Below are 27750 nucleotides of genomic sequence, written 5' to 3'. Positions count from 1 at the left end.
GGAGGGTGCTTATCCTGGTGCACAAGGTGCCGCACTTGGTGGCAGCAAGCTGGATCCTGCATCCCCTGCCCAGCATTGGAAGCAGAGCTCAAGCCTGGCTGGGAAGTGGCGCTGATTCCCATCCACTGCGCGGTGTCTCCTCATCCACCCTGTGTCCTCTCCTTTGTCTCTCCAGAGGGGATTTGGAAGTCATTTACCCGGAGCTGGGCGACGTGAGCTGCTCGTACATCCCCAAGTGCCACCAGTACCGGGAGCGGATCAGCAGGGAATGGGGCAGCCCCCGTGTCCGGTACCCGCAGGCTGACAAGGTGAGTCCCGCGCTGCTCCGAGCTTTGCTCTTAACTCGAGGTGTATCCGGGTCACAGGGGAGGAATCCATTGGGAAAGCATTGCTTACGCATGTGTGCGCTTGGACTTTGAGCCTGGGCAGGCAGGGAAGCTCAGTGCCTTTGCTTTGGGTGCTGGGGATGGCCTGGGAGGTGTTTGCGCAGTGCTGTGCGTTGCTTGGTAGCCTTGTCCCGTGGGCAAAGTGCCATCAGCCGCAGGAGCTGGTTATTGGGTGACTTTCTAAGCTGCTTTCCTGTGCTTCAGGGGTTTGGTTTGAGGTTGAGCTGCGGGTAAACTGAAACTCCACACGCTCCTGCTGGTAGGGGCCATGTAGGGACAGGCCAAGGGGAATGGCTTTAACCTGCCAGAGGGGAGACTGAGATGAGCTCTTAGGCAGAAGCTCTTCCCTGTGAGGGTGCTGAGGCGCTGGCACAGGGTGCCCAGAGAAGCTGTGGCTGCCCCATCCCTGGCAGTGCTCAAGGCCAGGTTGGACACAGGGGCTTGGAGCACCCTGCTCCAGTGGCAGGGGTTGGAGCTGGAGGAGCTCTGAGGTCCCTCCCAACCCCCCCCGTTCCATGAGAACATTTTCGTCTCATTTGGTGCCGTTTCCGTCGCGTTTTAAACTTCCCCTGAACTTAAAGCAAACCCAAGCTTGATCCTGACCCCCCCTCCGGCCCCCGAAGCTGCTGTTGCCGCTCGCCGCCACCGGGTGGCAGCATTGAACTTCCCGAGCTCCAGCGCTGGGCGCTCCCGGTGGACCGGGGCTGTCCTGGGCAGGGGAGGAGGAGGAGGAGGAGGATGGATGCGGGTCCGTGCAGGTCTGTGCTAGGGGTTGGGATCGCAGCATCCCGCTGTGCCCATCAGAGGATGTGGTGGCATCAGCCTTGTCCCCAAACCCTGCCGCGATCCTTGCCAGCAGCCCATTGCGGCTTCCCCAGCACTGACTCCAACCCCGCTAAGGGGGAGGCTCTGTTGGTACCTTAAAGTGGCAAGAATCGGTTTTCCTGGCTGCTTCGTTGCCGTCTGGGAAGTCTCTTCCCCCTGTTGATCACATGGGTTGAAGTAAAACTCTTGCCTTAAAGATGTCTGATTCCTCCAAAGGGTTAACCCACCCGCACTGGATGCTGTTCATGGATTCATCCCTCACTCGTGTGTGGCTTTCCAGGAGTTGGAGGCTTCCCGGGGATGCAGGGAACATTGCTGCTCGTTGTTGTCCTGGAAAGCAGGGAGAAGGGCAGGGCCTGGGTTGTGGTGATGCTGATGGATGTTGCTCTGCCCAGCAAATGATGCTGTGGGGAGGACTTAGGGGCTAAGCAGGCCCAGACCCTGGGACGTGTTGGGGGGGGATAAAGGCTTTGGATCTGTGAACCTGAAAACAAGGCAGGTGAGCTTTGGCTTCGGAGCTGTCTGTGTGCACCATGCTTGGGATGGGATGGGATGACCGCTGTGGCACTGGGATGGGCAGGTCCTTGGGAGGACTGGATAGCCTTGAATTGGTTGCAGAGAACTGGTTCTGAATTCCTCAGGTTTTTCTCTATGGGAATGGATGGATTCTCTCTCGAACCTGTCAGGATGCTTTGGGATCATCTTTTTCCCTGCTAAAAATCCCCCTGAAGTGAGTGGGAAGGAGAGCTGCCACATCCTGTGCCAGGGCTGAGGCGTGCACAGGCGATGGGGTTGCTTTTTCTGGTTTATGATGGGATTTCTAAGGTCAGGAAACTGGATTTGTCTTTCCGTAATTCCCAAGTGAGAACGGGAAACCTGTGCTAAAGTTATCTCCATCCCTGAGTGATGCTTCCCAGCACAGCGGGGTGCTATCGCCCTGCCGAGGCTCGGTGATCCCATGGATGGAGGGGTGAGAAATGGGCTGGGCAGAAGGCTGGCGATGCTTTTCCCATCGGAATCGGTGGCAGAGGAGCTGGGGTTTGAGGATGCAAACTCGTGTGGGAAGTGTCTGCTTCCCGTGGAACACTGCGTCTCCTGCGGAAAAACAACCACCAACCCCAGCCAAATGCGGAGTGTTTGTGTGTTAGCTCCGGAAATCCTCCTCCGAGCGGGGGGAATGGGACATTCCCCGTCCTCATTCCGTGCTCCTGGGGGCCACGCTTCACCCTGCTCGTACCCAAGGTCTCTGCTCGCAGCCTTGATGCTCCTTGGTGAAGGCAATGTCAATGGGCTTGTGGGTGAAGGATGGCCAAGTGGGGTGGTAGCTTGTGAAGCTGAGCTTTGAGAGGCACCTACCGCTGCTGGGGAAACCAATGCCTCATCTCCTGTGCATTCATAGGGGGTTTAATACATTAATATTGACTATCTTGGTGTTTGCCCTGTTCAGACACTTGGCCATTGCAGCCAGCTTGATCAAACATCACTTTGCCTTCCCTAAAGACCCCTTATTTGGTGCAATGGAAGCTGCGGTTACATCTGGTCGCTCAGCATCCTCAGGCAGAGGGATAAGATGGCTCAGGTACCCTGGAAATCCTTTAGGTTCAGAGGCACAAACCTTCCCTGGGCATGGGGAAGTGCCTTTGCCTCAGCCTTGAGCTGGAGCAGAGTGGCCGCTTGGTCTGTCCTGCTGGTGGGGATGTGCGATGCAGCTTGGTGATGCTGAGGATGCTCGGTCCTTGCTAAAGACCCCTCTGAGCATCGGGTAACACCGAGGGCGTCCCATGCAACCTCTGGGTAGCACCACAATGATGCGACAGGGGGCAAAACACCAAATGCAGCCATTAAAGCACGTTGGCATCTTCCTGACCACCCCAAGCCCTTTCCCAGGCCAAGGAGGAAGTGGGAACAGAGGCCCACATCAGTGGGGGACCGGCGTCCTCCTGGTCCTGCCTCGATATTGCTTTGCTCAACCAAAAATAAATTGGAAAAGAAAATTGGACATTGCATCAATTTGGGGCGAGTTTATAAATCCTGCAGCTAAGCAATCCCCGTGGAAAATGATAGATCACGGCCCCTGCCATGATGTATAGTCACATTACCCGGGACGGCGCGTTACATGATGCTGTTTTATTACCGTGGTTGGTGGCAGACAGCAAAACGGATTACACCGGGGATCAAATCGATGGGAACTTTATTTGCTGGCCCTTTAAAAACACATTTCTGCCCTTTATAGAAACATACGGGAGATGCGATGGAGAGGAGTTGTCTGCTTGTTAAAAAGCAATTTACCTGCCGCCACGCGCTCGAGCTGCCGGTCAGGGCGCTACCTTTTACCTGCTCCTCCAGCCCTGCCTTTATCAGGGGTTTGACAACTTCCTCAGAGGCTCCTTGGGGCTGTGAGGGAGGGACAGGGCTCGTCCTCTGCAAGGCTACAACCCCAAACTGGACCCTAAATGGTATTTGTGAGACCCCTCTCCTGTGCCAACCAGGCTGAGGTTGGAGCATCTGTGAGCTCGAGCTGCTTCCTGCAGCTGTACGGACCCTCCTGTCTGCTCTGTGAAGAACTGTGTGTGTTTTCCTAGTGTCCTAAACCTGCCCATAGCAGAATGGGCTGGAAAAGCCCCCAGCCCTGCAAACTGTGGGATGATGCCCTCATGGGTTGTATCAGGCTTATCACAGCAGCAGCTCTATGTCCTCTTTGTGCCTAAACCTGTAACCAGCACCCTGGGGTGCTGCTCTGGGCCTGGAGGGCCATGGCAATGCCCTGCTATGGCACTGGGGATCCCAGCCCTGCCTCTCCAGGAGTCCACAGCAAATTCCATTGCTGCTCATGTCCCAGCCTTTGCTCCTCTGTGAACGCTTGGTGGCTGCGTTGGGGACAGTCCTGATTTATAAGGGTTTGTGCTCTAGGATCTGGGGCCCATTATTCGGGAAATGACTTGGATGAGGGAACCCATTAGCCTCACACAAAGGGAGGAGAAGGTCTGCTTCATCTCCTAATTGGGATGTGCTCTACTTGTGTCAGGCAGTGCTTTGCAGCCGGCTGCAAGAGGGGCTTTGGAGCAGCGCTCAGGTTAAAGTCTGGTCTCATTAGGGATGGCTTCAAGCAGGAGATTCCTGACAGTCTGTGTATCCTTGTTGGCTCCTGGATCCGTCTGGGGCTGAGGAGCCACCAGCTTGTTTTCCTCTCAGCCCTGTCTGGGCTACTTAGAAACAATGGTCCAGCATTCCTTCCCCATGCTGTCAGCCAGATATTATGGGGATTAGCCCAAGCCCCTGGTGATGAACCCCTCCCTGTTGCCCTGCTGGAGCTGATGCTGGTTTGGGTTCCCATGTCTCTGTTCCATAGCAGCAGCCCGGACTTCAGCGGCTCCCTGGCGCCTGGGCTCAGCCTGGCCTTGAGCAGAGGGGCTGGTGTGAGGCCTCTGAGCTACCGAAAATGCCTCTTTGAGGGCTTAAGTTGTGGGGTGGTGAAGCAAAGCAGTGTGTGCGCTGCAGGCTCAGCCCTGTCCTCTGCTGACCCGCTCCCAGGCAGGAGGAGAGTGCCTCCGCTCTGGTGCGGGTCTGAGCTGGATTGGGGTGGGATCCCCCTTGTGCACCTCAGAGCCAAGCACTGCTTTGCTTTCCGTGCCTTTTGGGGTGCGGGAGAGCATCCTTGGGGCTGGGAAGTGTGGGGTGTTACTCCAGGAGGGACAGCTGGTGCCGTGCACCATGAGAGCCCCTGTCCTTGAGCAGCCCTGGCAGATCTGTCACTTCACATCTGCTTCATTACCTACACGTTTGCTGGACATTTAACCACCCTGGACAAACGACGCTCCCCTTCAGGCAGAAGGATGGGCTTGGGAGCTGCCAAGAACCTCCAGGTCATCAAGCCTGCTCTCCTTACTGCTTATGTATTGGCATCCACCCGGGTGTGGGACAGACACTTATGCCTGTTTCAGCAGGGAGCTGTTTGAAGCAGCTGATGGTTTTACTTTGATCCCTGTACACACTATACAGTAATCAAAGTTTAAGCTGCTTTGGATGAAATAATTGCTTAACAATCATATAAGACAAAGTGATTCAACAAATGACAATTAGGACTTGTGATATACAGAACAGATGCATTCAGTGTACCATATTATAATGTGCTAATACAAGATTGACAGCACAATAATAGGAGAGAACAGCCACTCAGCCTATAATTCCAAACCAAATGTGAGGCTGTCCACAGAGCTCAAATCCTAACAGGCTGTAAAATTAGAGGTAAGAAGGCACAAGTTTCACAAAGGCTCATTAGCAGGTTGGCTGTGAATTTCCAAGGAGGGGGGGATATTTCCTGCTGGAGAATTACTTGTAGGCTGCGATGCGAGGAGGAGGTGGGGGGGAACTGCACTCTCCACATGTTGGGAAGTGAAGTAACCTGCATCTGCCAGGTCTCCAACAGGCTGTAGCTGGTGGTGTTCCCTGTTAATAGCTGGGTTTGGGAGCAGAGAACACTCGGAGTGCTGTGGCAGCATCCCCACCCCGGGGTGCCAGGGGACGGGACGCATCAGATAGCGTTACTGTACAGCACGGATACGTGAACCAGACAGTGGTGTTAAGGACCAAATGAAATTAAGACTGATATGAGCACAGAGCTCTAACGGGCGCTCCCCATGGGAATTGGGCACTTCCCAAGCCCTAAACGATACTGATAGGTGACAGGGCCACCCTTTAGCCCTGTCCGTGGCAATTAAGGCAGCTGGCTTGTGCTTGCTCTTCTCTTTGGGTAAATCAAGAGCCGGGGACGTGTGCAGGAGCGGAGGCTGTCAATCTGCTGCCCTGCGTGAGCGGGGAGCGCGCTGGCACGTGGGGCGGCAGGAGCAGGGCTTCATCCTGCCTGCCCCCTGCCACGGGCTGGCTGCAGCAGGGGATGCGCGGCTCGCTGCTTGTAGAGCTGCTTTGGAGCCAGAAGAGATCAAAGGAGCTAATGTTTTCAGCTTTGGTGACAAACCAGGCTTCAGCTCGTCTTGTGCTTTACACACACGGCGCGCTTTATCCCACTAACATGTAATTTTATCATATTTTATTATTAAATAAACATGCCAGGGAAATATACTTCTTGTGCGTGGGGGAGGATGAAAAGGTTTGGTAATTAAAACTTCTATCCATCATCGTTGAACTCCACGAGATAATTGTGTTGCTGCTGCAGATGTAGACTTGGTATTGAATCACCCGCTTTCTGTGCTCACATCGGAGCCGCCGCTCGTGGCTGTGTGGAGTTGGGATGTGCCATGGGATCCCGGTGGGAATGGCCTGGGAGCGTGTGGTTGTTGTGCACTGGCCAAGAAGAGGAATTTGGCTTCTTGTGTTGGTGATGCTGGTTTATCAGATGAGAAAGTCCCTGCCATCACAGGGCACCTTTAGAACCCCTTTGGTTTGAGCCTGGCAATCAGTGGTAGTGATTCAGGTGGCTCTATCATGAAGAAATAGGGATTTTAAGGAATCCTTTTAATTGCAAAGCAAACTGCATTGTAGAAAAAGAACCTAAATCTGTTTTTCTCCACCCTAATTTGGGATGCTCCATGTGCCATTGTGGGCGTTGGGCACTTAAGAGCTTTAGCTGGGGTGACACTAGAGAGAAGGCTCTAAAGCTCCTCTCTTCCCTCATTTGAGCTTCCCATTTCATTGTTGAGGAGACCCTTAGGAAGTGCTGCCCCCACAAACCCACATGCCAAAGCCCATCTGGGCTTTCAAAGTCAGGTTCCACACTGTGGTCGATGGCAGATCAATGAGCCCCGAGGGGAGGTGTCACACTTACTGCATCTCCTGCCATCCCCAGGACCTGCCTTGGCCCTTTCAAAAGGCATTAGCTATGGTTTGGGTGTGCAGGAGGGTTTATAGCAGGAGGCAGCTCCCCTGGGTGCTCCTGGCACTTGTGCATTGACAATGGATCTGTGCGGTCTGAAAGCAGGTTTGAATTTGGGGTGAGCTGGGCACAGCTTCCCCTGCATCCTCCCTGGCTTCTCTGTGTGCTTCTGATGCTGGCTCCATAGTGGGTTGGTACCCAGAAGGGAAAACATCCCTCTTGCCTCTCTGCTGTTGCTGCACCTTGTGAACCCACTTGGACAAGGACACTGCAATTCCATCATATTCCTGATCCACAGCTCCAGCCTCAGACTTTGCTGGGACTCGAAAGGCTCCAGGACGGGACCTGGCAGTAGGTTGGGTGCATTAGGGGGTCTCTGCTCCATCACCCCTTGCTCTCTGCAGAGGGGCCTGAGTGCAGCCGGGCTCTTGTGGTTCCCACTGGGATGTAATGAGTTGCTGAGGATGTGGATTTAAAACCCGGGAAGTGGTGGGCACTGCTGGCTTTGGTGTGGGAGGGCAAGGAGAGCCAGGAGGGAAGCGTTGTATGGGGATTTACCCATAAAGCACCCGCTGACCCTGCCGGAGCCCTCCCAGGGGAACATCCGAGCATCTCCTGTCCCTTCTCTAGGAGGGCTTGAGCCAGTTCTGAGCTCAGTTTTGGCAGCAGAGGTTATTGCTGCCCTTCCCATCAAGGTGCAGCCCTCACTGGGTCCCTTTCCGGCAGGGAAAGCCGCTCTGTCCTGCTCTCCCACTCCGCCTGTGCTTCCCGAGCATCACCTCCCGCTCAGGGCGGCATCCCAAGGCGCTCAGCGTCACCGCCGGGCTCAGAGCATCCATAGAAGTCATTCCCGGGAGCCTTCCCTCCCCTGCAGCCTCTTCCCCGGTGCCTCCCCGCCAGCACAGGAGCCTTTTCCATGGATGAGTAATTCTTCCTAATTTGGGGGCTCCTTCCTGCGCGGTAACAACCCCGAGCTCTCCTGCCTCTTCCCAGCTGCCAATCTGCGGCAGAAATGTCCCCCCTTTTCCTGGTGGAGGGGAGGAGATGAGGAATCTCTGTTATACAAGCCGGGGCTGGGGCGACTATTTTGGATCCCTCCTTCCTGCCTCCAAATTGCAGCTTCGAATGTGACAAGTTACAAAACACTTGAGTCATTTCTCTCTCGCTGCCTTTTTTCTCATCACATCCCCCCCCCCCCCCCATCACCACCACCACAAGGGTTTGGGTTGTTTTATAGGGAAAAAGGATAATCTCTCTGTTCCCCCCCTCCCCAAGCCCGGGTGGCTGCGTGCAGCCCCCACGCAGGGTAACTCTGCTCGCTGTTTATGTAAGCTGCTCATGTTCTGCTGAGCTGCAGCGAGAGCTGTTGTCAATTCAGAGGAAAACCCACGTCTGCCCACGTAGGATCTCCCGAGCAGGGTTGTGTAACGGGGAATCAGGCAGCCCCTCGGTGCTGGGGGGGGGCTGGAAGAGCCTTTTTGGGGGATATCTTGGATATCCGGAGGTAAAAGAGTGGGCAAAGTCCGCGGTGCTGGGAAAATCCATCTGCTGTGATGGGCTGCGGGGAGAGGAGGCGGCTCGGTGCGTGCCGCTGCCTCTCTGCAGGGGATGGGGATGCTCCAGAGGCCGGCACTCACACCCACAGCCTCGGCATCAGCAACTTCCAGCATCTCCATTCCATGGGGTCTTGGGGGGAAAGGGACTTTGCTGGCAGATAAGACTCAGTGCTGGACTTGAGGAGGGGATGTGCAGTGCCTCCATCCTTCGTGGAGCGGGTGGCCTGACCCTGCGGCTCCCGGGGGGGTGATCAAAGCCTCTCTTTGCCACTGTCGCCAGTGGGTTTGCACCATCAGCCTTAGTATCTGAGGCAGGGGGTTATATCCATCACTCCAAAAAGGCTCCGCATCCCCCTGCATTATCATCTCAATGCTGCTTTCTATACATATGGAAGAAGAAGAATTAAAGCTGGTGCCTTGCTTTGCTCCCAGCCCCTGAGAACCACACTTTCCCTTATCAGATTGGTGTTCTTTACGTCTTTACCCATATTTATTCATGCAGAACAGAGTCCCCGTGCCACGGGGCTGCCGGGTGCACTGCTATACATAAGAATGCACCTTCATTTCCATCCCCACTACTTCCCCACAATGGAACGAGTGGGTTATTTTTGTTCCTCCTGTATCTGTGTTTGATTCCAAGGTGGAGGAAGGAGAGGAGTTAAAAAACCACCCTCTAAATTCACCTTTTCTGCTCCTATCAAAATCCCCCCTCCTGAATCTTTCTAAGCCGCAGAAAGGAGGCACAGCACTGAGCTGCTCCGGAGGGGAGAGACGGGCCCGGGGAGGAGGGGGAGGAATGCGTTTTGGGGCAAGGAGTAAGTTTATAACTATTTTTCTCTTAACCGGCGCAGTTAGCTGTGCTGCGAGCCATTCATCTTCTGCTTTAATAAGTCATTCGCCTCGCGCAGAGATGGGGTGTTATAGTCCTGGATATTGCTTTTCTTGGCATCGAGCATCAAAGCAGAATCCACGTTTTTCTCATCAAATACATTTTCATTGTAATTGAAATAATTTTCTGCTTTCTCCCTGTATGTGGGGTACCGGAGCTCTCCTTCCCCCCAGTCCCTCTTTCTGGCCTGACATGTGTTGATTTCTCATCCCAAGTGATGGTTTCAGTGCTAGCAATCCCAGCTCCTTCCTTTTCCCCCTTTTCCCTGTTGTGTGATGGTTGAAGTGCTGCTGTTTCCCTTGGGCTGCCTGTCAGCAAATAATCAATCAGATATTCTATGCTATACAGGATTAGTTTGCATCCAGGGGGGCTCCCTTGCTGTGGGGACTGATGCATAGTGGGGGTACCACAAGGCCCCAGCCAGTTCAAGGGCTTTTTGTGGCCCTTTCACCCTCGGTTGGCACTGCATGAGCAGCAGCTCATCCCCCGGGAGCAAACCCTTCCCTGTGCAGCAGCTTGTGCCCGGGCTCCCTTCTCCCCCTGGGGCGCAATGAGCTTGCAGGGAGGTCCATGGCTGGCAGGTCCCGGGGCAATGGATGCGCTTGTGGCCATGGAGGGTTTCCTGGGGGCAGAGGGAGCTCTCGGCTCGCGGCTCCGCTGCTTCCCGTGCTCCTTGCCGGGGCTGAGATCCGTACACAGAACTTCTCCCTTTCATGTTCCCCTGCCTGTCTCTTAAGCGATCATTTGATCTCAGCATCTCCACGAGGCGGTTCGCAGCCTGATCAGCACTCATGGGAGGGGAGGATTTAAGCAGGGGATCAAAGCGGCTGCGTCGCGTGCGGTGGCTCGGGGCTCAAAGCAGGGGTGGCCGCGGGGGTGATGGGTACCAGGGTGGCATCAGGGGACACAGGGCACGCTCGGGACAACGGCAGCACGCTTCCACCTCATTTCCTTGCACCAGGCCTGGGGTGGGTGCACTGATGGGCTTGTAGCTGTCTCCGGAGGTTTTCCCACGTTTAGGAATGCTCAGGCTGCCGCGTTTCCCTTCCCGCACGGAGCCCATGTAGGTGTGACAGGAATTCCCTCATTAAACAAATATTGGGAGAGTGGGAGGCAGCAGCGATGCTGAGCCCCACTGCGATGCTGCAGCCCCCAAAGTGCTGCCCCCCCCCAGCATGAATCAGGGGCTGAGGGCTCAGCATCTGCAAAAGCAGAGCTTGTCTGTACCAATCCTCTTGTCATCCCTGCCCCACGGCATGGGCACAGCTGCTCTTTGGGGGTGATGAGGCAGGGTGGGAGCGAGGGGCAGGCACCACGGGTCCGGATTTGGGTGCTGCTCAGGGCTTTGCAGCTCCGTGGCTGCTGGGTTTCATCCCATCCCTCCAGGAGCCGCTGCTCCCGGGAGAGCTCCCTCCATGGATTTGCCAGATTGCTTCCAGCTGGAGTGGAAAGCCTGGGAATTTGGGTGGGAATGCGGCCGCAAGGAGAAGCAGGGCTCTTGGCATCCGGGAAGCAGATGGGTTTGGCTGGGGTCGCTGCCTGCTCCTGGCCACCTCTGGGCTTGCTGGAGTGATGCTAGAGCCTCTCCTGGACCATCCACGGGATGAGCCAGCCCGGGCTCTGCTGCCAGCAGAGGGGAGACCAGAGCCCTGCCAACCTGGCACCTTTCCCTATTGGAAAGGGAAGGGAGGCTTGGAAAACAGTGCTTTGGGAACCTTCTCTTGCTGGAATGTCACCACAGGTGCCACTTGCTGCCTGCGTGCTGAGCCCAGGGAGATGCTCCTAGAGAGCATCGTGTGCAAAGTCGCTCCATACCCTGCAGTGACCATGGCCTTCACACACTTGGTTTTCCCAGCAAAGAGCCTGTAATTGGGAGAGGAATGCCTGAAGGTGGGTAAGGGAGGGAGATTCCTATGGCACCCCTGCCCAAGCCATGCAACCCTCCAATGGATGCCATTATCCCAGGAAATAACTTTATCAAAGCTCAGCCTTGAGTCTTTCCATTACCTGGGTAATTTTCATTATCAGGGTATAAATTGCACAGGCACTTAAGGGCTGTTCCCAGCACAGGCCTGAGGCCACAAGGAAGGGCTTGTGGCCGGGGTGGTGGGCAAATGGCTTTTCCTCCCTCGTGCCCATCTCCTTTGCACACATACGGGTATGTAGAAACGTGCAATTAAGATGCCACCACAAACACACACACACACAAAACCCCTGTGGCAGCCTCCAAACAGTGAATTAAATGAGGATGAAAGGCAAACGCTAGCTCTGGCAAAACCCTAGGAAAGGAGCCATCAGCTCTCCGCATCGTCCTGGGATTTCAAACCACGCCAATGGAATTTGGCCGCTTCGTTTCATTCCCTGTCAATCAGCGTCGCTGCTGCTGATGCTTCCTCCTCTTTTTATATCCCCCATCTCTTTTGGCGGTGCCCAGAGCTCAGTTGTATCCCAGCCAGGCAGCCCTCATCACCAAGCGATTAAATCATCGTACAGGGAAGGGAAAAAACCCAGGAGAGACGTCTCTTCTCAGGCATAATAGTAAAAAGGGGGTGGCGGGGGGATGCCGGCTCCGGCTCTATTTCTGCTCTGATGTGTCCTGGCGCTGCCGGCGCGTTCCATGCTGCGCGATGCCGAGTTGGTGTTCACCCGCTGTGCGTGGCACAGGGATGTGCACAGGGGCTCCTGCGCTGTGCTGGGCTCCTGCAGCATCCCAAAGCTTGCGGCCCCGTGGACTGGCTCAGTTTTGGTGCTGGGACCCTGCCCTGCTGCAGCTTTGCCAGGCTTCTGCTTGGAGCAACTGGGATTTGTGAATGTGGAACACTGTGTCTGGTACCCGAGCATCCCGGCCTCTGAGCATCCTGGCTTCCAATCATCCTAACCTCTGAGCATCCTCAGCATCTTGGCCTCAGCATCCTGGCCTCCAAGCATCCCTGCTTCTGAGCATCCCTGCCTCCAATCATCCCAGCCCCTGAGCACCCCTGCCCCATGCCTTTCACGAGTGCAGCACTCTAAAATCTAGTGCTTTAATAACAGAGCCCTCGGGCTATAAAGGGACCATGGAGAGAGAGGGGGGAATAATTGTGCCATTGAGGGTGATGGGTTCAGAGTGTTTCCTGCCCTGGATTTGGCCGTTCACAGAAGGAAACTGAGCCATGAGGGTAGGGCTGCCTTAATGAAAACGTGCCTAACGGCCTGTGCCTGGGGACCACGCACCGGTGCCTGTTCCTGGACCCCCTTTTTCATAGAGATGCTTGCAGCACCGTCATGGGCCCAGGTCTGGACCAAGCCTTGGCAAGGGCCCTGCTGCTGCATCGGTCCTGGGCTGTTGGAGGTCCCCAACAGGTTGCTTTTATTAATTACAATGGGTTTGCATCTAAATGCAGTGTTCCAGGAAATCCTGCCCTGCTCATGACATCCCTGGGGCTGCTCCTGCTGCCTCTGGAGTAGCCCTGGTGGCAAAGCTGGGCTCAGATCCCAGCTTTTCCCACATGGAAAACAAGAAAGCTCAGGGTGTGAATGCAAACCCCTCCATCCCGGGGGCCTGCTCCCGAGCGGATGCACAGCCACGGTTAGGGGTGATGGGTTTGGGGGGGCCGTTTGCCTGGGAAGGAGCATTAAGCCCCAGCTGTGTGGCTCTTGTGTGGCCGCCGAGCGGGGCAGCCAAGGGCTGGGCCAGCCGCTTGCTTTTTCATTTCAGAAATGTCACTGAGTCACCAATGACTCATAATTACAATGGGAGACATTTCCAACCCGGAGCATGACTCCGAGACGTCTTCCAGGGATATTAGAGCTGTTTGTAAAAGCCAGGCCTTGCCCCGGCGCTCTCCCCCGCTCCACGGTTGTTTTGTGTCCCCCCCCTTCTCCTTGCCAAGGTGACAGCAGGGATGCGGCCGCCCCGCCGGGCTGAGGATGCTCGGATGCTCATCCGCGTCCAGGGGGAGCAGGGGGATGCATTAGCGCTCCCCATCAGGTGGCAGGTGTCTATTAAAGTGACTCCCATCACCGCTGCGTCTGGCCTGCCCTTGACTCAGGGCTGTCCCAGCAGACAGCTCCGTGTCCGTGCTGTAACCTCTGTGGCTCCAGGGGTATCAGCAGGCAGAGGGACCATGGTGCAGCACGGGGTGGGGGTTACTTCTGTGTCTGAGCATCATCTGCGTTATCCCTCACTCTTCCGTTGCTTCCTCCTCTTCCCAGCCAGGGAAATTGTGCTTCCCGTTCCAGGTGTGATGGGATAGATCCGGTTGGGTCCCTGGGGCATCTTTGAGTGCCAGACGATGGGTGATGCTCCCCATCAGAGCTGCTTTGGCACTTGCCTCTTCCCACGGCTCACCTTAGCAGACAGCCCAGCACTGTGCCTCCAGCCCCAATTCATTAAGCAGGATGGGTATGAATTCAATCAGGGAAGGGTTGGATCCAGTCGGACCAGTTCCGAGCTCCCAGGGTGACTGGTGTGGGTCGGTGCCAGCATCCTCCCCGGTGCGATGCAGGGAGCCGTGTGCTTCCCTCCTTGCTGGAAATACTTTCTCACCAAATAGCATTAAATATTCCTGAGCTGTGAACATCTTGGACTGATTTTATTTTCCATAAATAAACTTGTTGGGAGATATTTGGAGATGGGCCTAAGCTGCAGAGCTTGGACTGGCTCCCAAATCTTGCTGCTGTTTGGGCTCGAGGGGTTGGTTCGGGATTGTTTCGAGCTTTATTTCGGCTTTAAGGGTTTGGGATGAAATTGCTGCCCTCAAACAGGGCTCTCTCAGTGCTTCCCAAAGCTCCTGAGCCCCCCAAACGCTGCTGATGGGTGGAGAGGGGCTCCCAGGTACCCCCTCACTGATGTTTCATACAGGCTATAGGGTTATATCTATATGCGTTGCTATAGGGGCTGGGGTTTCAGAAGCCAAGAGGCACTTTAAGAGGTACCAAGACCCCGTTGCTTGGTCTGGGACCCCCATGCTCGATGTTTTAAGCAGCTGCCTGCACCAGCAGTGTGCATTTTTGGGGTGCAAACCCTTCCTTGCCCAACCACTGCTGGTTGGTGATGTCTCTGGTCCGTCTCCTTGCTGGAAGTGGAGTTATTTTCCAGCTTGGGCAAAGGAAAAGGGGTTAAAAACAGAAAATTCAGTCCTGTCTATGGCTTTTTCAATGGGGAAGTGAAGAGGAGAGCAGTGAGGATGTGTCTGCAAACCTGCTCCGTGCACGGCGCGTCCCGGGAAGGCCAAATCCATGGGGCTTGGAAGCGCAGGGTGAATCCTCTTCCCTTCCCGGAGGGGCCGAGCGCTTTCTGCTTGTCTCACATGTGCCTGATTCATGATGACAAGGACAGGGCTGCTCTTTTGGTGCGCTCCTCGTGCTCCCTCAGCATTCCCTTCTCATCCAGCTCCCAGGTCTGTGCGGGGCACGGGAAGAGGAGTCAGATCTGACCCCAAACCCTCTCACATCCTCACTCGTTTGCCTTGGCTGCCTTCGGGAACCAGCCCGTTTGTAAGAGGCTCCAAGGAAGCTGCCACGGCCACAGCTTCATCCTGACAGCTCCCATGGGGAAGGTGCAGGGGCTGCCGGCGCTCCCGGTGCCGTTCCCGGCTATTCCCTAGGCAGGATTTGGCCTTTGCTGTGTCAGCTCCTACAGCTCCATGCAGGGCAATGGGTTTTCACCTGGGATGCGGGCTCCTGAATTTGCTGGTGGTTTGCATGGACACAGAGTGAAGGGATGTTGCTGATCTTCCATCGACGCCGTGGGCTCAGCGACAGCATCCCTGTGTGGGGCACATCCAAGGCCTTGGGACTGCTTTGTGATTTGGCTCCATGGCTCAGTTCTGGGCCAATTCTGGACAATTCCGCTCCCCCCCTCCCCAAATTTAGACATTTTATGATGAAATCCCGTAGCAGAGTCCCCTTCCCAAGGAATGTTCCTCCTGGGGGGATCAGAGGCCTCATCCACGAGCGGTTTTGTGTTCAGGGCAAGGATCCCTTGCTGTTTTGTGCAAGGGCAGTGCCTGATCCAGAGGGATCTTGCTCTATCCCGGGAGCTCTTCCAGCCTATTCTAATGCAAATGCGCATTAGCTGATAATCTGAATGTTGAGTGGATTATTTCACCCCCAGATGAGCTGCTGTAAGGCAATTTTTCTCTGCTTTTAATGTATAGAACCAAAAAACGCCCTCTGCCACAAAGAAACCCACCTTGGAATTGCGTGTTATCGGCAGGAATCTGTGCAGGAAGCACAGTTCCTCGTACACCCTCAAGCGACTGAAGAAATACGACCCAGTGACATCCTCTAACAGCTTTATCACATATGCACCATAATTGCATCAGCAAACATTTGTATTGCAATTAAAGCACGGAGCCAATAAACCATGAGAAATCAATTAAAAGAGGATCCCGGCTGTGGGAGCAGCATCCCATCCTCCTGCCTGTCCGGACGTGCAACAGGACCCAACCATCCTGCTGCATCCTACCCCAACCCAAAAGTCCACAGCGGGGCTTGGCCCCGCCATGGTGGTGATGGGCAGGGTGTTGATTTTTCTCTCTCCTTCCCAAATTCCTGAATGCTGGAACATCGCTGCCCGGTGGCATCACATCGTCACTGCCCAGTGCTGCAGATAGGCAGGGGAGGGTGCTCTGGGTGTTGGTGGGATGGGGAACAGAGGCAGCACCCTTGCACCTGCATCATGGTGGGATTCAGGCTTGGTTTTGGACCAGCAAGGAATGGGTGGGATGCTTAAAGCTGCCGGGCTGCGCTCTTGCCATGCCACAAATGGGGATGTGCGGGAATTGTGCTTCATTTAAGGGAGGGTTCAGCCTTTTGGGCTGATCCTGCTGTGGGAATTGAGCCCCGTGAGCTGAGGCTTTGCTTAGCGCTGCTGCTGTGGGATTCTCCATCAAGCATCTTCCCCAAGGCCCTCTTTCACCCCAGGACGGGTTATAGCCCCAGGTAACAGGGGTTTGGCTGCAAGATGCCAACCCCACTGAGCCCCGCTCCGTCCAGCACACAAAGGCACTTTACCCACGCAGATGCTTTTCCTTCTGTGTCCTACGTGCTTCAGAAAGGAGCGGATGAAGGCACCAAAACAAACCCTTCCCCGGCACGTGCGGCTGCTTCCCCCGGGAGAGACGGGAAGAGAGACTGAACCGCATGTGACAGATGTTAATCGCATCATTTAATGCACTCCTGGAAGGCACTTGGATACGGGAACCCGTACGGAGGAGAATAGACTATTGTCTCCCGGTGCCGCCGGCGCCCGTGGAGGGATCGATAACCCCTTGATAGCAACTCACCTGGGGCTTTATACAAAGGTGTAAATCACAGCTCCGATGCTGGGGAGGTTTCTAAGAGATGCACAATGAATACGGCAATTTCAAGACACATGAATTCAAAAGGAAGCCATAAAAATCAGGTCTGTTTTGTCCACAAAGTGCCGTTCGCTCTGGGGAGGATATAGGAATGGGGAAAATAGGGATGGAGGGATCCCGCCTGATTCACACCCGAGCATCCCTGCCCCAAACCCCTTCTGCACAGCCTGAAATAATGAAACCCCATCAATTGGTTGTTATAGGTTAGAGGAGGGCTGTTGGCAGCAGGGAATTGTGTTCCTGAGGCAGAAGCAGCATCCCATGGGCCAGCTCCCTGATTGAATTCCCCCTTGGTGACCTGAAGATGTAATTGCAGCGAAGGGGAGCTGGGGCCGATCGCACCTGCAGTGGAAATCAGCATCTCCATCCATCAGCCAACCTGGGAAGAAATTGAGGCAAGATGACTAAAGGTCCATAAAAGTAGCAAACTTATTGACTAATAGATTTCTTAGTCATGAAGTCCCCGTGCTCCATATGTACCGAAATCAAAGCAATTACGGATTTAAATGAAGCTGGAATCTGTGGTGCAGAAAATGCTTGTTTTAGCGTAAGATTGGCCAGAGGTGAATGACCTGTAAAGCCCCTGGTAATGAAAGCTCTTCACAGCTTGCAGTGTTTCACTGGATGGTAATTGCTGCAGTCTGTGATACAGATCTGGCTGTGTTAATGATGCACTGTTCCTTTTCATAGGACTCATTTAAGCTTCCCATTTTCCCGGGATTTCAAAGCAACAAGGCAGCGTGGAAATTAACACATTACCCTGGACTTGTCGCACTTGGGGTATTGAAAATGTTATTTAAAGCTTTGGACGGGTATCGACTAACAAAGTGATGGGGGCCTTGGGAGAGGGTGGCTGGTGCGTGCTGCAGAGAGGTGCTCCTCGCCCCTGGGTGGGCCGCATCGATGGGATTTGTGTTGTATTTAACGTGACAAGATGGCTGGATTCGAACGAAACATACATTAGCATCAAAAACAAGAGAGAAACTTTGGATGGGAATACAAATCCCATTGACTTCCAAGTGCAAACCACATCCAAGGGAGACAGTTGGCTTCTCCTCTGAGTTTATTATTAAATATTTGAGTAGGGAGGGAAGTTCTGAGCTGAGCATCCTTTCCCTCCTGTTCCTGGCAAGAGCGGTTTGCATCGCAGGCAGGGTTAGTGCTTGGTCGCTCTGCCAAAGCGGTTTCTGGGTGCAGATCAACAGGTGGTGATGGTGCATCAGGGCCGGGAAAGGAAAGGCCCTGGCTGCACTTTTGGATGCTTGGAACTCGGGAGCAAGCGAATTCAAGCTGCCAGGGGTCAATTGTGTAGATGGATGCGGTGGGTGTGCTGGCGACGGGCAGAGCAGCTCCCGCCACTCCTGAAACGCTTTGATTTCATCCTAAAGAGGGAGCAGAGCTCTTCATCCCTCCCCATCGCTGCGCTTGAGGCGCTGTCCCGCTTCCCAAGGGACTCCAGGATTAATTTCCTTTGGTGACCCTGGGGGCCGCTGCAGCCTGACCCTGCTGTGGGAGGGGAAGCGAGGTCGGAGCGGAGGAGCAGAGGGGACCAGCAGCGGGTGATAAGGAGCTCGGGGCACTGAGGAGTTTGGACAAGGCGGAAATGGCATTTCCAATGAACTCAATCACGGCGCCGGCTCCGGCTGAGGCCGAGCTCCGAGATTCAATTACCGGCCCCGCCGGCGCGGTCCCCGGGGAGCAGCGTGTCACCGGCCCACGCTGCGGCCCCCTGCACCCCTGCATGGCCCCGGGGGTGGCCGTGGGTCCCTGCGGCTGGTCGGTGAGCAGGGTCGTGGCTGGCAGCGAGGAGGGGTGGAGGGCTTCAGGAATGCTAAATGGGGATGCTGCGGAGCGCCGGGCGCTCGTAGGAATAAGAGCTTATTCTGCTGTTGTTATAGGGTGTCAAGCCAGGGATTTGCTGTTTAGAGTTAGGGAAACAGAGGTAGTGGTGGGATCTGGTGGCCATGGGGGGTGTTGGACCTGCTCAGCATCATCCTGTGTCTCCCTCTCTGCATAGGGATGAGCATCATTCCTAAGAGGAGCACAGAGCAGGGCATGGGGCAGAGCCTGGCAGTTCCCCACATCAGCCGGGCCCATGTCTGCATCCTGGTGAAGGGAGAGATGGGAGAGGGGATGGCGAGGAGCTCAGGAGGCACTGCTCATCCCCAGTGAGCCCCATTTCATCCTTACAAAGCCCATGGGAGCATCTGCTGTGACAATGGCCACCTTGCTAAAGAGGGGAATTGTCAGGTCCCTCGGCATTCCCACAGTCAGGGTCTGTCCTGGTCCTCAAAGCCTCCTACCTCCTTCCCCTTTCTCTGTGGCTGGTGTGGTGGTGGGATTTTGGAATCCTCCTGAGTCGTGGCAGGAAGGTGAGATCGGAGCAGTGGGATAATGCAGTTCTGCTGAAGCTGCCTGTGAAACCCTTCTTTAGTTTTATAGAGGAAAATCAAATCCAGAAAACAGGACAACTCATCATTTCATTTGCCAGGGTTTCAGTGTCCTCACAGGATTCTCATAGTATTAATTATTAGTTAATTTGTGCTTTGGCAACTCAATGGTGCTGAGCTCTGGTTTAACACAGAGACAGCAATGCTCAGTCTGCTGTTGCATTGCCATCCATCCTGGCAGCCTCCAGCCCTTCCTCTTGGGTACCCATCTATCTCCCTGTCCCATCTGCCCTTCCTCCCAGGTACCCGTCCCGTCCCATTCAAAGCATCCTGACATCTCCTTATTGTCCTCCTCCTCCTCCTTTATTCTGTTTTCTTTTCAATCTCTGGCTGCTAGACCCTAAAGCTCAATCTGTTGCATGTGTCTCTGGGTGCTATTTGTCTGTATGGGTGGGAACAGCTGAGTAAAGGGCTGCCAGGATCATCAGCTTGGACTTACAAAGCAGAGGAGCTGGTCCCTCCTGGCTGATCCTGGGTACAGGAGCATTCCCGCATCCCATCCCAGTGCAAGCATCTCTCCATCCCTGTATGAGCATCCCTCTATCCCCATGTGAGCATCCCTCCATCTGTGTGAGCATCCCTCCATCCCTGTGCGCATCCCTCCATCCCTGTGTGCGCATCCCTCCATTCCTGTGTGCGCATCCCTCCATCCCCCTCCATCCCTGCCAGCTGCAGCCCCACTTCCCCAGATAATGAGAGTGAGTTTAAAAAACTTAAAGCCTCTTCCTGCACGCTGGTGACTGACACAAATGGAGTTCATATTTAATCATCTGTTAACTCGTTGTCTATTATAGCTCTTTAATAGCACCATAGATATTCTTAATGAAGCATGATTTAAGGTATTTACAGCTCTAGGACCGACAGACATCACTCACAGTGTGCAGGTAATGAGGCGTAAAACAGCTCTGGAAGCCATAAAAATGGGAGAGAGAGAGTGAGGAGGGAGCAGCAGCGAGGAGTTGGGAGCGGAATTGTGCCGGGTTTGTTTTAAAATGTTTAGGCATTTAAAGTCATTTCAGCTTTCCCGAGGTGTCTGGGAGCGCAGGGTTCAGCAATTCCCAGTGCTGGTAACCCCTGCTGTGCCGGGAATGGGCTCAGCCTTTGTGCTCCCAGCCGGGACAGTGGCCACGGCCGCTCCTCCCCTTGCATGGATGGGAGGAAGTGGTACAAACCCCTTCGAGGGTCCCCAAGGGCCGTGTGGGTGCATGAGCTCTTCCAGACGTGATGCCCCAAAGCAAAACCTGGCGGTTTTGGGGTGCATTTACCCTCGGTGCTGCTGGTTGCTTGCCCACTCAGTGGGGGCCCGATGACCCCTTTCCTTTGCCCGTTTCCAAATGCCACCCTGTCCATCCTGTTGGGCGTTTACTTGGGAATTTTCTCCCCTTCCCTCCCCCCCCCCAAATAATAAAATGGAAAAAATCCCACCCAAAACCCCAGCCAAGATTTGAAAATAATTTGTGACGGAGGTGCCATCCTGCATCAAAATATTGTGTATGAAATGTCAAATGTCACCAATCCATGTGTCCCCCCGTGTGACAGTAATTGCCTTGGAAGGCTGCGCTCTGCCACCGCGGCCGCTCGCCGCCGCCTCCTCCTCCTCACTTCCCTCGAGTCCATCCCTGTTCCCTGCGTGCGGAGCAGCGCTGCCGCCCCGCATCCCCAGCCCAGGGACAAGCACAGCACTCATTAGCTTGTCCCTGAAACTGTGTGTCCAAATGGCAATAAATAGCTCCTGGGATGGGGGGAAGGGGATGAAGCAACAGCTTGGAAGGGATTTGTGGCATTCATTCCCTTTTTGCTGGTTTCTCTTTTGTTTTCTGAGTTTATCTGGCTGGAAGATGGGCAGCGGTGGGGCTGGAATGTGCCACCCCAGTCCCCTGGTGTGCGGTGCTCAGTTTGCAGGTGATGATGATGATGATGGTGATCATGATGGTGATGATGTAGATGGACCTCAGTTTTGGGAGAGCCAGGGTGTGATCCGCAGTGGGGTCTTTGAGCAAGGAACCTGTTGCTCTTCTCCCTCCCCAAAAGTGATGCAGAACCTCTTGCAAACCTCTGTTTACAGCATCATGGACCCCTGGGAAAGGTTTATCCCGCTTCCCCACTGGACTGCATGAAGTGTGTGACGCACCCGTTGCAGTTCTGCTGCGAGGTGCCGGTTTATTCTGCTATGGGAGAAAACAAACTCCTGTCCTTTCATAGCAAACAAACCATTCCCCAAAGCATTCCAAGTCCTTCGTCTGGGAGCAGCCCCTTAACATGCTTGCTTTAACGACCCGGGATTAATCCCTTCTCATTAGAACATTAGCCTGCATAAATATTTGGCTTCACTGCGGCGAGCCCCGGGGGAGAGCCGAGGGATGGGGAGAGCTGCAGAGTGCTGGGAAGTCAATGAAGTTCCCTTTGGCGGTACAGGGATGGGGATGGAGCTGGGTCGAGCCTTCGGGAAGTGCTGCTTGTCCCCTTGGGCAAGTCCTGCGGAGCAGGGTTGATAGTGCTGACCTGTTTGTTTGCGAGGGGACAGGAGTGGAAGCGGCGAGGCGTTGGTTTAAAACAGGCAGGTGAAACCCTGCTGCGCTCAGCAGCAGCCTCCCAACGGCACAGGAACGGACTCGGCTGCAAACAGTTCTCTGCCTGCTGTTAGCCACCGAGGAAGGAGCTAGAAGCTCTCCTTGGCGAAGCGTCAGCAGCAGAATTGCAAACGATGCGCCCGTTATAGAAACTTTTGAGTACTGGGGACACGCCAAGAAAAGAGCCCAGATTGACTCTGAGCTCTCAGCTGGTGCTCGCAGCGCTTCCACCTCGCAGCAGGAGCAGCGCTGCCTTGACTCTCGCGCTGGAGGGGTGCAGGCTGGACCCTTGAGCCATCACCCGGGAGAGCCAGGAGGATGCTTCCCAGGATGCTGGGCCCATCCAGGAGCTCCTGCCCCGCTCCAGCAGGCTGCTTTGGGTGTGTTTCCATGCGTTGCCACATCCCATCTCTGCACCAAAGGGCCTGGCCAACCTTGGTCCGTATCTTCTCGTGCCATCAGTCACCCTGATTGCAGTGAGATGCTATGGCCTAGCGCAATGAAGAGCTTCAGGCCCAGGGGAGGCAGAGGGACTTCAGGCTCTGATACCATCTTGATCTGTCGATGCTGTGGTTTGCTCCTACAGCAGCTCCTACCTTATAGATTCATGGAATGGTTTGGGTTGGAAGGGACCTTAAGGCTCCTCCAGCTCCAACCCCTGCCATGGGCAGGGACCCCTTCCACTGGAGCAGGGTGCTCCAAGCCCCTGTGTCCAACCTGGCCTTGAGCACTGCCAGGGATGGGGCAGCCACAGCTTCTTCTCTTGGCACGTTCTTCAGGAGCTGTAAAGGATGTGGATGGCATTAGGTCAACTGGAGACCTCGCTTATTCCATTGGTGAGGGGATGCTGTTGCTGTGAGCAGTGTAACAGCCCTTGCTCCAGGCAGGAGAAGCAAGGAGCAGTTAGAACAGGGATGGACAAGCTGGGCAGGATCCAATGGACTTCCCCAAACCAACCAAACCCATTTCTATCCTGTGCTGGGGCCTTGCTGGGGCTTTGCCAGTTTTCCTTAGTTTGGGGATTGAATTCCTAAGGCGAGTGGGACCAGCAAAGCTGGGCACCATCCGGCTTCCCTTCACCACCAGGAGAAAGCGCGTTTCACACAGAGCTCCTCCATGCCCTGCAGCAGGCATGCCAACGGGATGGGGCTTTGCCCCGGCTCCATCCACAGCCAAGTGCGGGCATTCCCGGTAGGACGCAGCCCCACGGCTGCCCCGGCGCTGCCGAGAACGCTGGGGCTGTGCATGTGTGCTGCTTCCATGTGTGCTGGTTTCCAAGGAAACCACTTGCTCTACATGTGTGTCGCTTAACACCCTATTTGCTTTCATTTGGATAAGTCTTTAATTCCTGTGCAGCCCCGGCTCGGAGGGATCTGTGGAGCTGTGTGTGTATCCTCAGCGCACAAATCCCTCTCCTGCCTGCCTGCCTCCTGCAAAGTCCCTGCCTGCTCGGAGCTAGCTTCCTAAACCTGTGCCTAATTGGAATAGCTGCTTCTTCCTGCAGGAATAATGGGATCTATCGCGGCTGCTTCCCTCTAGAAACAATTAGCAGGGAAAACACGACGCGCTGTCATCTGCCACCGGCTCTGCCGCCTTGGCTCCGTTTCGGGTGTTGAAGCAGGGCAGGATGCCTGAGCCCAGCGATGTGGGGTGCAAAGCTGGGGGGGAGCAATGGATCCAGCTGCAGCACTGACCCCGTGGGGAAGGCAGCAGCTCGTGGGGATGGTTAAAGGTTGGTTGTGAAAGGCCCGGTGAGAGGAATGGCTGGGAGAGCAGGGAATGGGGACCCTTGGAAGGGGGGACCCATGGAAGGGTGACCTATGTGTGAGCCCAGTGGTGACCCCGTCGGTGTGACACTGGTGGGATGCACTGTGTGGAAAGGGTGACGAGTTGTTGGGGGTGCTTTGCTACCCCTCATTTTCAGCTGTCTTCACCCAAAATGGCTTTTCCTTCCCTCTCCCCCTGCAGTGTAAGATGCTGCCTGTATTTTCTGCTCTAAACCTGCTTTCCTCCTTCCCAAAGCTCCCTGGGGCTGCTTCATGCCTGTAAAGCTGAGCAGCTCCCGTGTCACTCCAGGCTGGCTCCTGTTGGAGCCCTGACAGCAGCTAATGCTGTTAGCCTGTGTCGAGGAGGGATTTCAGCATTAAAATACCCCCAGCACTCCGGCTGCTCCATTGCTTGCAAGGCAAAACCAGTCCAAACCCACCCAACCTGCATCTGGGATGTGGGTCTGAGGGTTTGCCTGGGTTTGGGGGTGATTTGGGGCTGATGGGAGAGATCGGTGCAGCTCTGCTGCTCCATGGGATGCGACAGCACCTAAGCACCGGGAGATTAACTCGGGTCGTGGAGGGCTTTGCTATCTTTAGGTGGAAGGGGAAGGATTGTGCCTCTTAGGGTGGCCTGCAGGTGATGAGAGAGGAAAATCCCTTGGTCCTAGCCTGGCGTGGGGGCACTGACCCCAGCTCCCATCCCTGTGGGGGTCTGGCCTCGCCAGCACCTTTCTAGGCCACAATCTGTCCCGCATTGTGAGCCTGCTGTTAACTTCCCTTGCACTCTATTCTCGTGTTTGCTGTTATTTTTTAACACTTCTTTCCCCCCCCCCCCTTTTTTTTTTCCCTTTTTCCCCTCTTTTTCGTGCATGAAAGCACTACCCTCTCCCCAGAGCCTGCCTGGAGCGAAGGCATGGTCTGTACAACTGCAATTATTTCCAAGAACAGATGGAGTGAGGAGCAGAAAGTCTGTTAATAGTAATAGAAATGCTACATGTTAACCTGGACAGCACACGATGACAGTCCCATGACTACACGTTCTGTTCCCACCAGCTGGGCTCCCGAGCAGAGACGAGAGCTTCAGAAGCGCCGCGCTCGGCTCCGCACCCTCCCCAAAGTTAGAGCTCAAATTCCTTCACACTTCCAGCGCGGGGATTTGGGGTTGGTTTGGGCTGCTTCCCCCCCTCCCTTCCTCCTCCTCCTCCTTCCCATTAAGCGCTGGCAAGGAATAATGATGGGCTTTATCCGGGATGCTCGCAGGGATGCAGCTGGGAGGAGCGCGGGGAGGGAGGGGGCAGCTCTGCTCCGAGGTCCTCATGCAGTGGCATCCTCACAACCCCTTTTCCGTGAGCACATCTGTGTGCATCACCCCCCTGAAGTGCCAATCACGGAATGGTTTGGGATGGAAGGGACCTTAAAGCTCCAACCCCTGCCACGGCCAGGGGCACCTTCCACTAGAGCAGGGAGTTCCAAGCCCCATCCAGCCTGCCTTTGAGCGCTGGAAGGGATGAAGTGCTGGTCCAGGCGGGAATCGGTGCACCAGGGCAGCAGCTCCCTGCTGGCTGTGCTCCCAGGCAGGGCGCTAGCGTGAGGTTGGGATTTTCTCGGTGGCTGCTGCGAACCCTTTGCTAAATGGGTTGAAATCCTGGTTTTCTGGTTAAACCGGTGCGTGGCGCGGAGGTGGGGGCTGCAGGAGGGGCTGCCCCATGCCTGCGAAGAGAAGGGGCTACAGGGGGTGTGGAGCTCATTAAGCCCCATTTGCTCAACCAGGGCTTGGGAAAGGAGGCAATGGGGTTGTCTCAGCCCCTTTCACCAGTCTCGCTGTGAAAATCCCTGCCCGGTGTCACAAGGGACAGGGGGGTTTAGGCACAGAGCCCCGGCTAATTTCAGTGGGAATTGCACGGCTAAATCCTCCAGCCCTTTATGAAACCTCAGCCTCGGGCCGGCTGGAGCAGTGCATGGCACCGCTGGCGAGCTGACAGATGCACCTGGAGGTTTTATTAGGATATAGAGCCCTTAATCTGGGTGCTTGCAGGATAAGCTGGTGCCTGGGGTCCTGCCAAATCCTTTGAGATCAGCAGGTTTTCTATCCACAGCCTCCAGAGGTCACTTCAAACCCAGCTCCATCCTCAAGGGACTGAAATATCCACTTTGTCTCATAGCACTGGTGGCACCTCTGGGGGCTGGACACCCTCAGTGGGGACCTGGCGTGGGCTTTGGGGTCTTAACCAGCATCATCTGGGTGTCCCACTCCCTTTGCCCAGTTGCCATTGCCCAGAGAGGTACCTGGGTGCATGATGAGGCAGTGGCTTTGCTTTCTTTCAGCACCCCTGGAGCATCTTCTGACTAGGTTGGGGTTTGTTAGGTAGAGCTTAACTCCTTGCAACCAACCCCATGGGGACTGGGGTGTCCAGGCTGTCCCCAGCTACCACCCCAGGGCTGGAGCTGCATTTGAACCCTAAAAATACCCCATTCCCCTCTCCAGGGATCACAGCCCTCGGCAGAAATCCCCTGTGCTGTGGTGCATCACTGCCCTGCGCCTCTGTAGGATGCGGTTAGAGGATGGATGGCAGGGGATGAAGTCCTCTTTGGTGCCTTTTATTTGGAGGTAGCAGAAACCTGCCCTGGTCTTCCTCTGTTTGAAGAGGTTTTGATCATCTTGAATGGGTTTGTGAGCCTTGTGTTTGTTCCCCTGGTGCACGTTCATCGCTCGCCTTCTGACCGTAGCCTCATGGAGTGGTTTATGTTGGAAGGGGCCTTGCTCCCAGGGTGCGTGCTCCCAGTACCACATCCCATGCTCACAGCTCTCTCCTCTCTTGCAGAGCAAGAAGTACGTGCTGATGCTGGTGGACCCCGACGTTCCCAGCCGAGCCAACCCCAGGAGCCGCTTCTGGAGGCACTGGTTGGTCACCGACATCCCAGTGAGTGCCCCCCTCGGGGTCCATGTGTTGGGGTCCCAGCAGCTCGGGGCATTCCCAAGCTCTGGGGTGCGTTGTGTGTGGTTGGTTTCCCATGGGATGCGTGCTCTGTCGGCACGGAGGCATCTTAGTGAGATCCCAAAGGATGAGAAATGTAAATGGTGCTCGGCGTGTAGGTAGGGGAGTGCTTCCTCAGGCTATATAGAGCAAAACTGGTCCAAAAATATTGCTGCTTGGGTTTGTTCCCTCCTTCTTCTTCTTCTTCTAAGGAAATGCTGAAAAAACACTGCTTTGAAAGCTCCCCACCACCACTTTGCTCTGCAGACACCGGCGTTTCAACCACCTCTTGCGCCGCTTTGGTTTTGGGGTGGAGAAAAGCAGTTTTGGTGAACGTGGTGCCAGATTTCCCCTTTTTGGGGGGTGAGAAAAGCATTTCCAAGCCGGGGAAGCGAAGAGGGGGGAAATGGGTTTGGGCTGAATTCCTGCTGCATCCCGGTTCTAATGTCCCAGTGTCTGGGGGCCAGACAGACAGGATCTCACTGCTTGGCTTCCCGAAAGCTTTTGGAAGCTCAGTTTGTTCCTTGGCTGCTTGCTTTTAGCATTGAAGAGATGAGGTGTTCGAGCCCTGTATCAGTCTAGCGAATAATCTTAGTACTAAAGTCTAATTAAGGTATCAATTAATTTGCAGCGTGCATTTAACAAGAAATATCTCGTCATTCTCCTCTATTATTCTCCAAAATTACTGCTAAGGGCTTTTTGTACGGATACCTTCATTAGGCTTTGTATTGTTAATGGCAATATTCAGCAAATTAAAATTGGATATTAATACTTCCCATGCAGTTCATAATTGGCTGAAAAACATAAAGCATCGGGAAGAATTGCAGAGATTTGTGTACAGGGTCTGGGGGGGTTTATCCCTTAAATCCTTCACAGGAACCTTCTGCATTGCTAACAGCAGGGTCCTGAAAGTCTCTCATTAATTCTAATATTTACTCAATGCAAAGAAGCCCAAGCTCTTGGTTTCCTTTCCGTACACAGGTCCTTGCGAGGCAGTCACTATGGCCAGTTCTTATGGGTTTCTTTGCTTTTCGGTTGAGTATAAGATCATTGAAGAAGGGAAATGAGGGATTCAAACCGGTTCTCCGGTGCTAATGGAAGGGGTTTTCTCTCCCCTGGCATCTGGGTGGTTGAGTTTGAAGTATAAAAGGTAG

General features: G+C 54.8%; 1 protein-coding gene across 1 annotated transcript in view; it reads left to right on the top strand.

Annotated features, from left to right (window-relative positions):
* PEBP4 (phosphatidylethanolamine binding protein 4) overlaps positions 1 to 27750 on the top strand; it is a 70626-nt gene that overhangs the window by 8222 nt on the left and 34654 nt on the right. The window contains exons 4-5 of the mRNA XM_062616997.1: positions 176 to 308; positions 26444 to 26542. Coding sequence (XP_062472981.1) covers positions 176 to 308; positions 26444 to 26542 — 232 coding nt within the window. The remainder of the gene's footprint in view (positions 1 to 175; positions 309 to 26443; positions 26543 to 27750) is intronic.

Source organism: Pezoporus occidentalis, unplaced genomic scaffold (assembly GCF_034315485.1).
Source record: "Pezoporus occidentalis ecotype Australia unplaced genomic scaffold, CSIRO_AGI_Poc_V1 ctg191, whole genome shotgun sequence".
In the NCBI taxonomy this organism is placed as follows: domain Eukaryota; kingdom Metazoa; phylum Chordata; class Aves; order Psittaciformes; family Psittacidae; genus Pezoporus; species Pezoporus occidentalis.
Note: the sequence above shows the minus strand (reverse complement) of the source record. Positions and strands in the feature narration are given on the sequence as shown.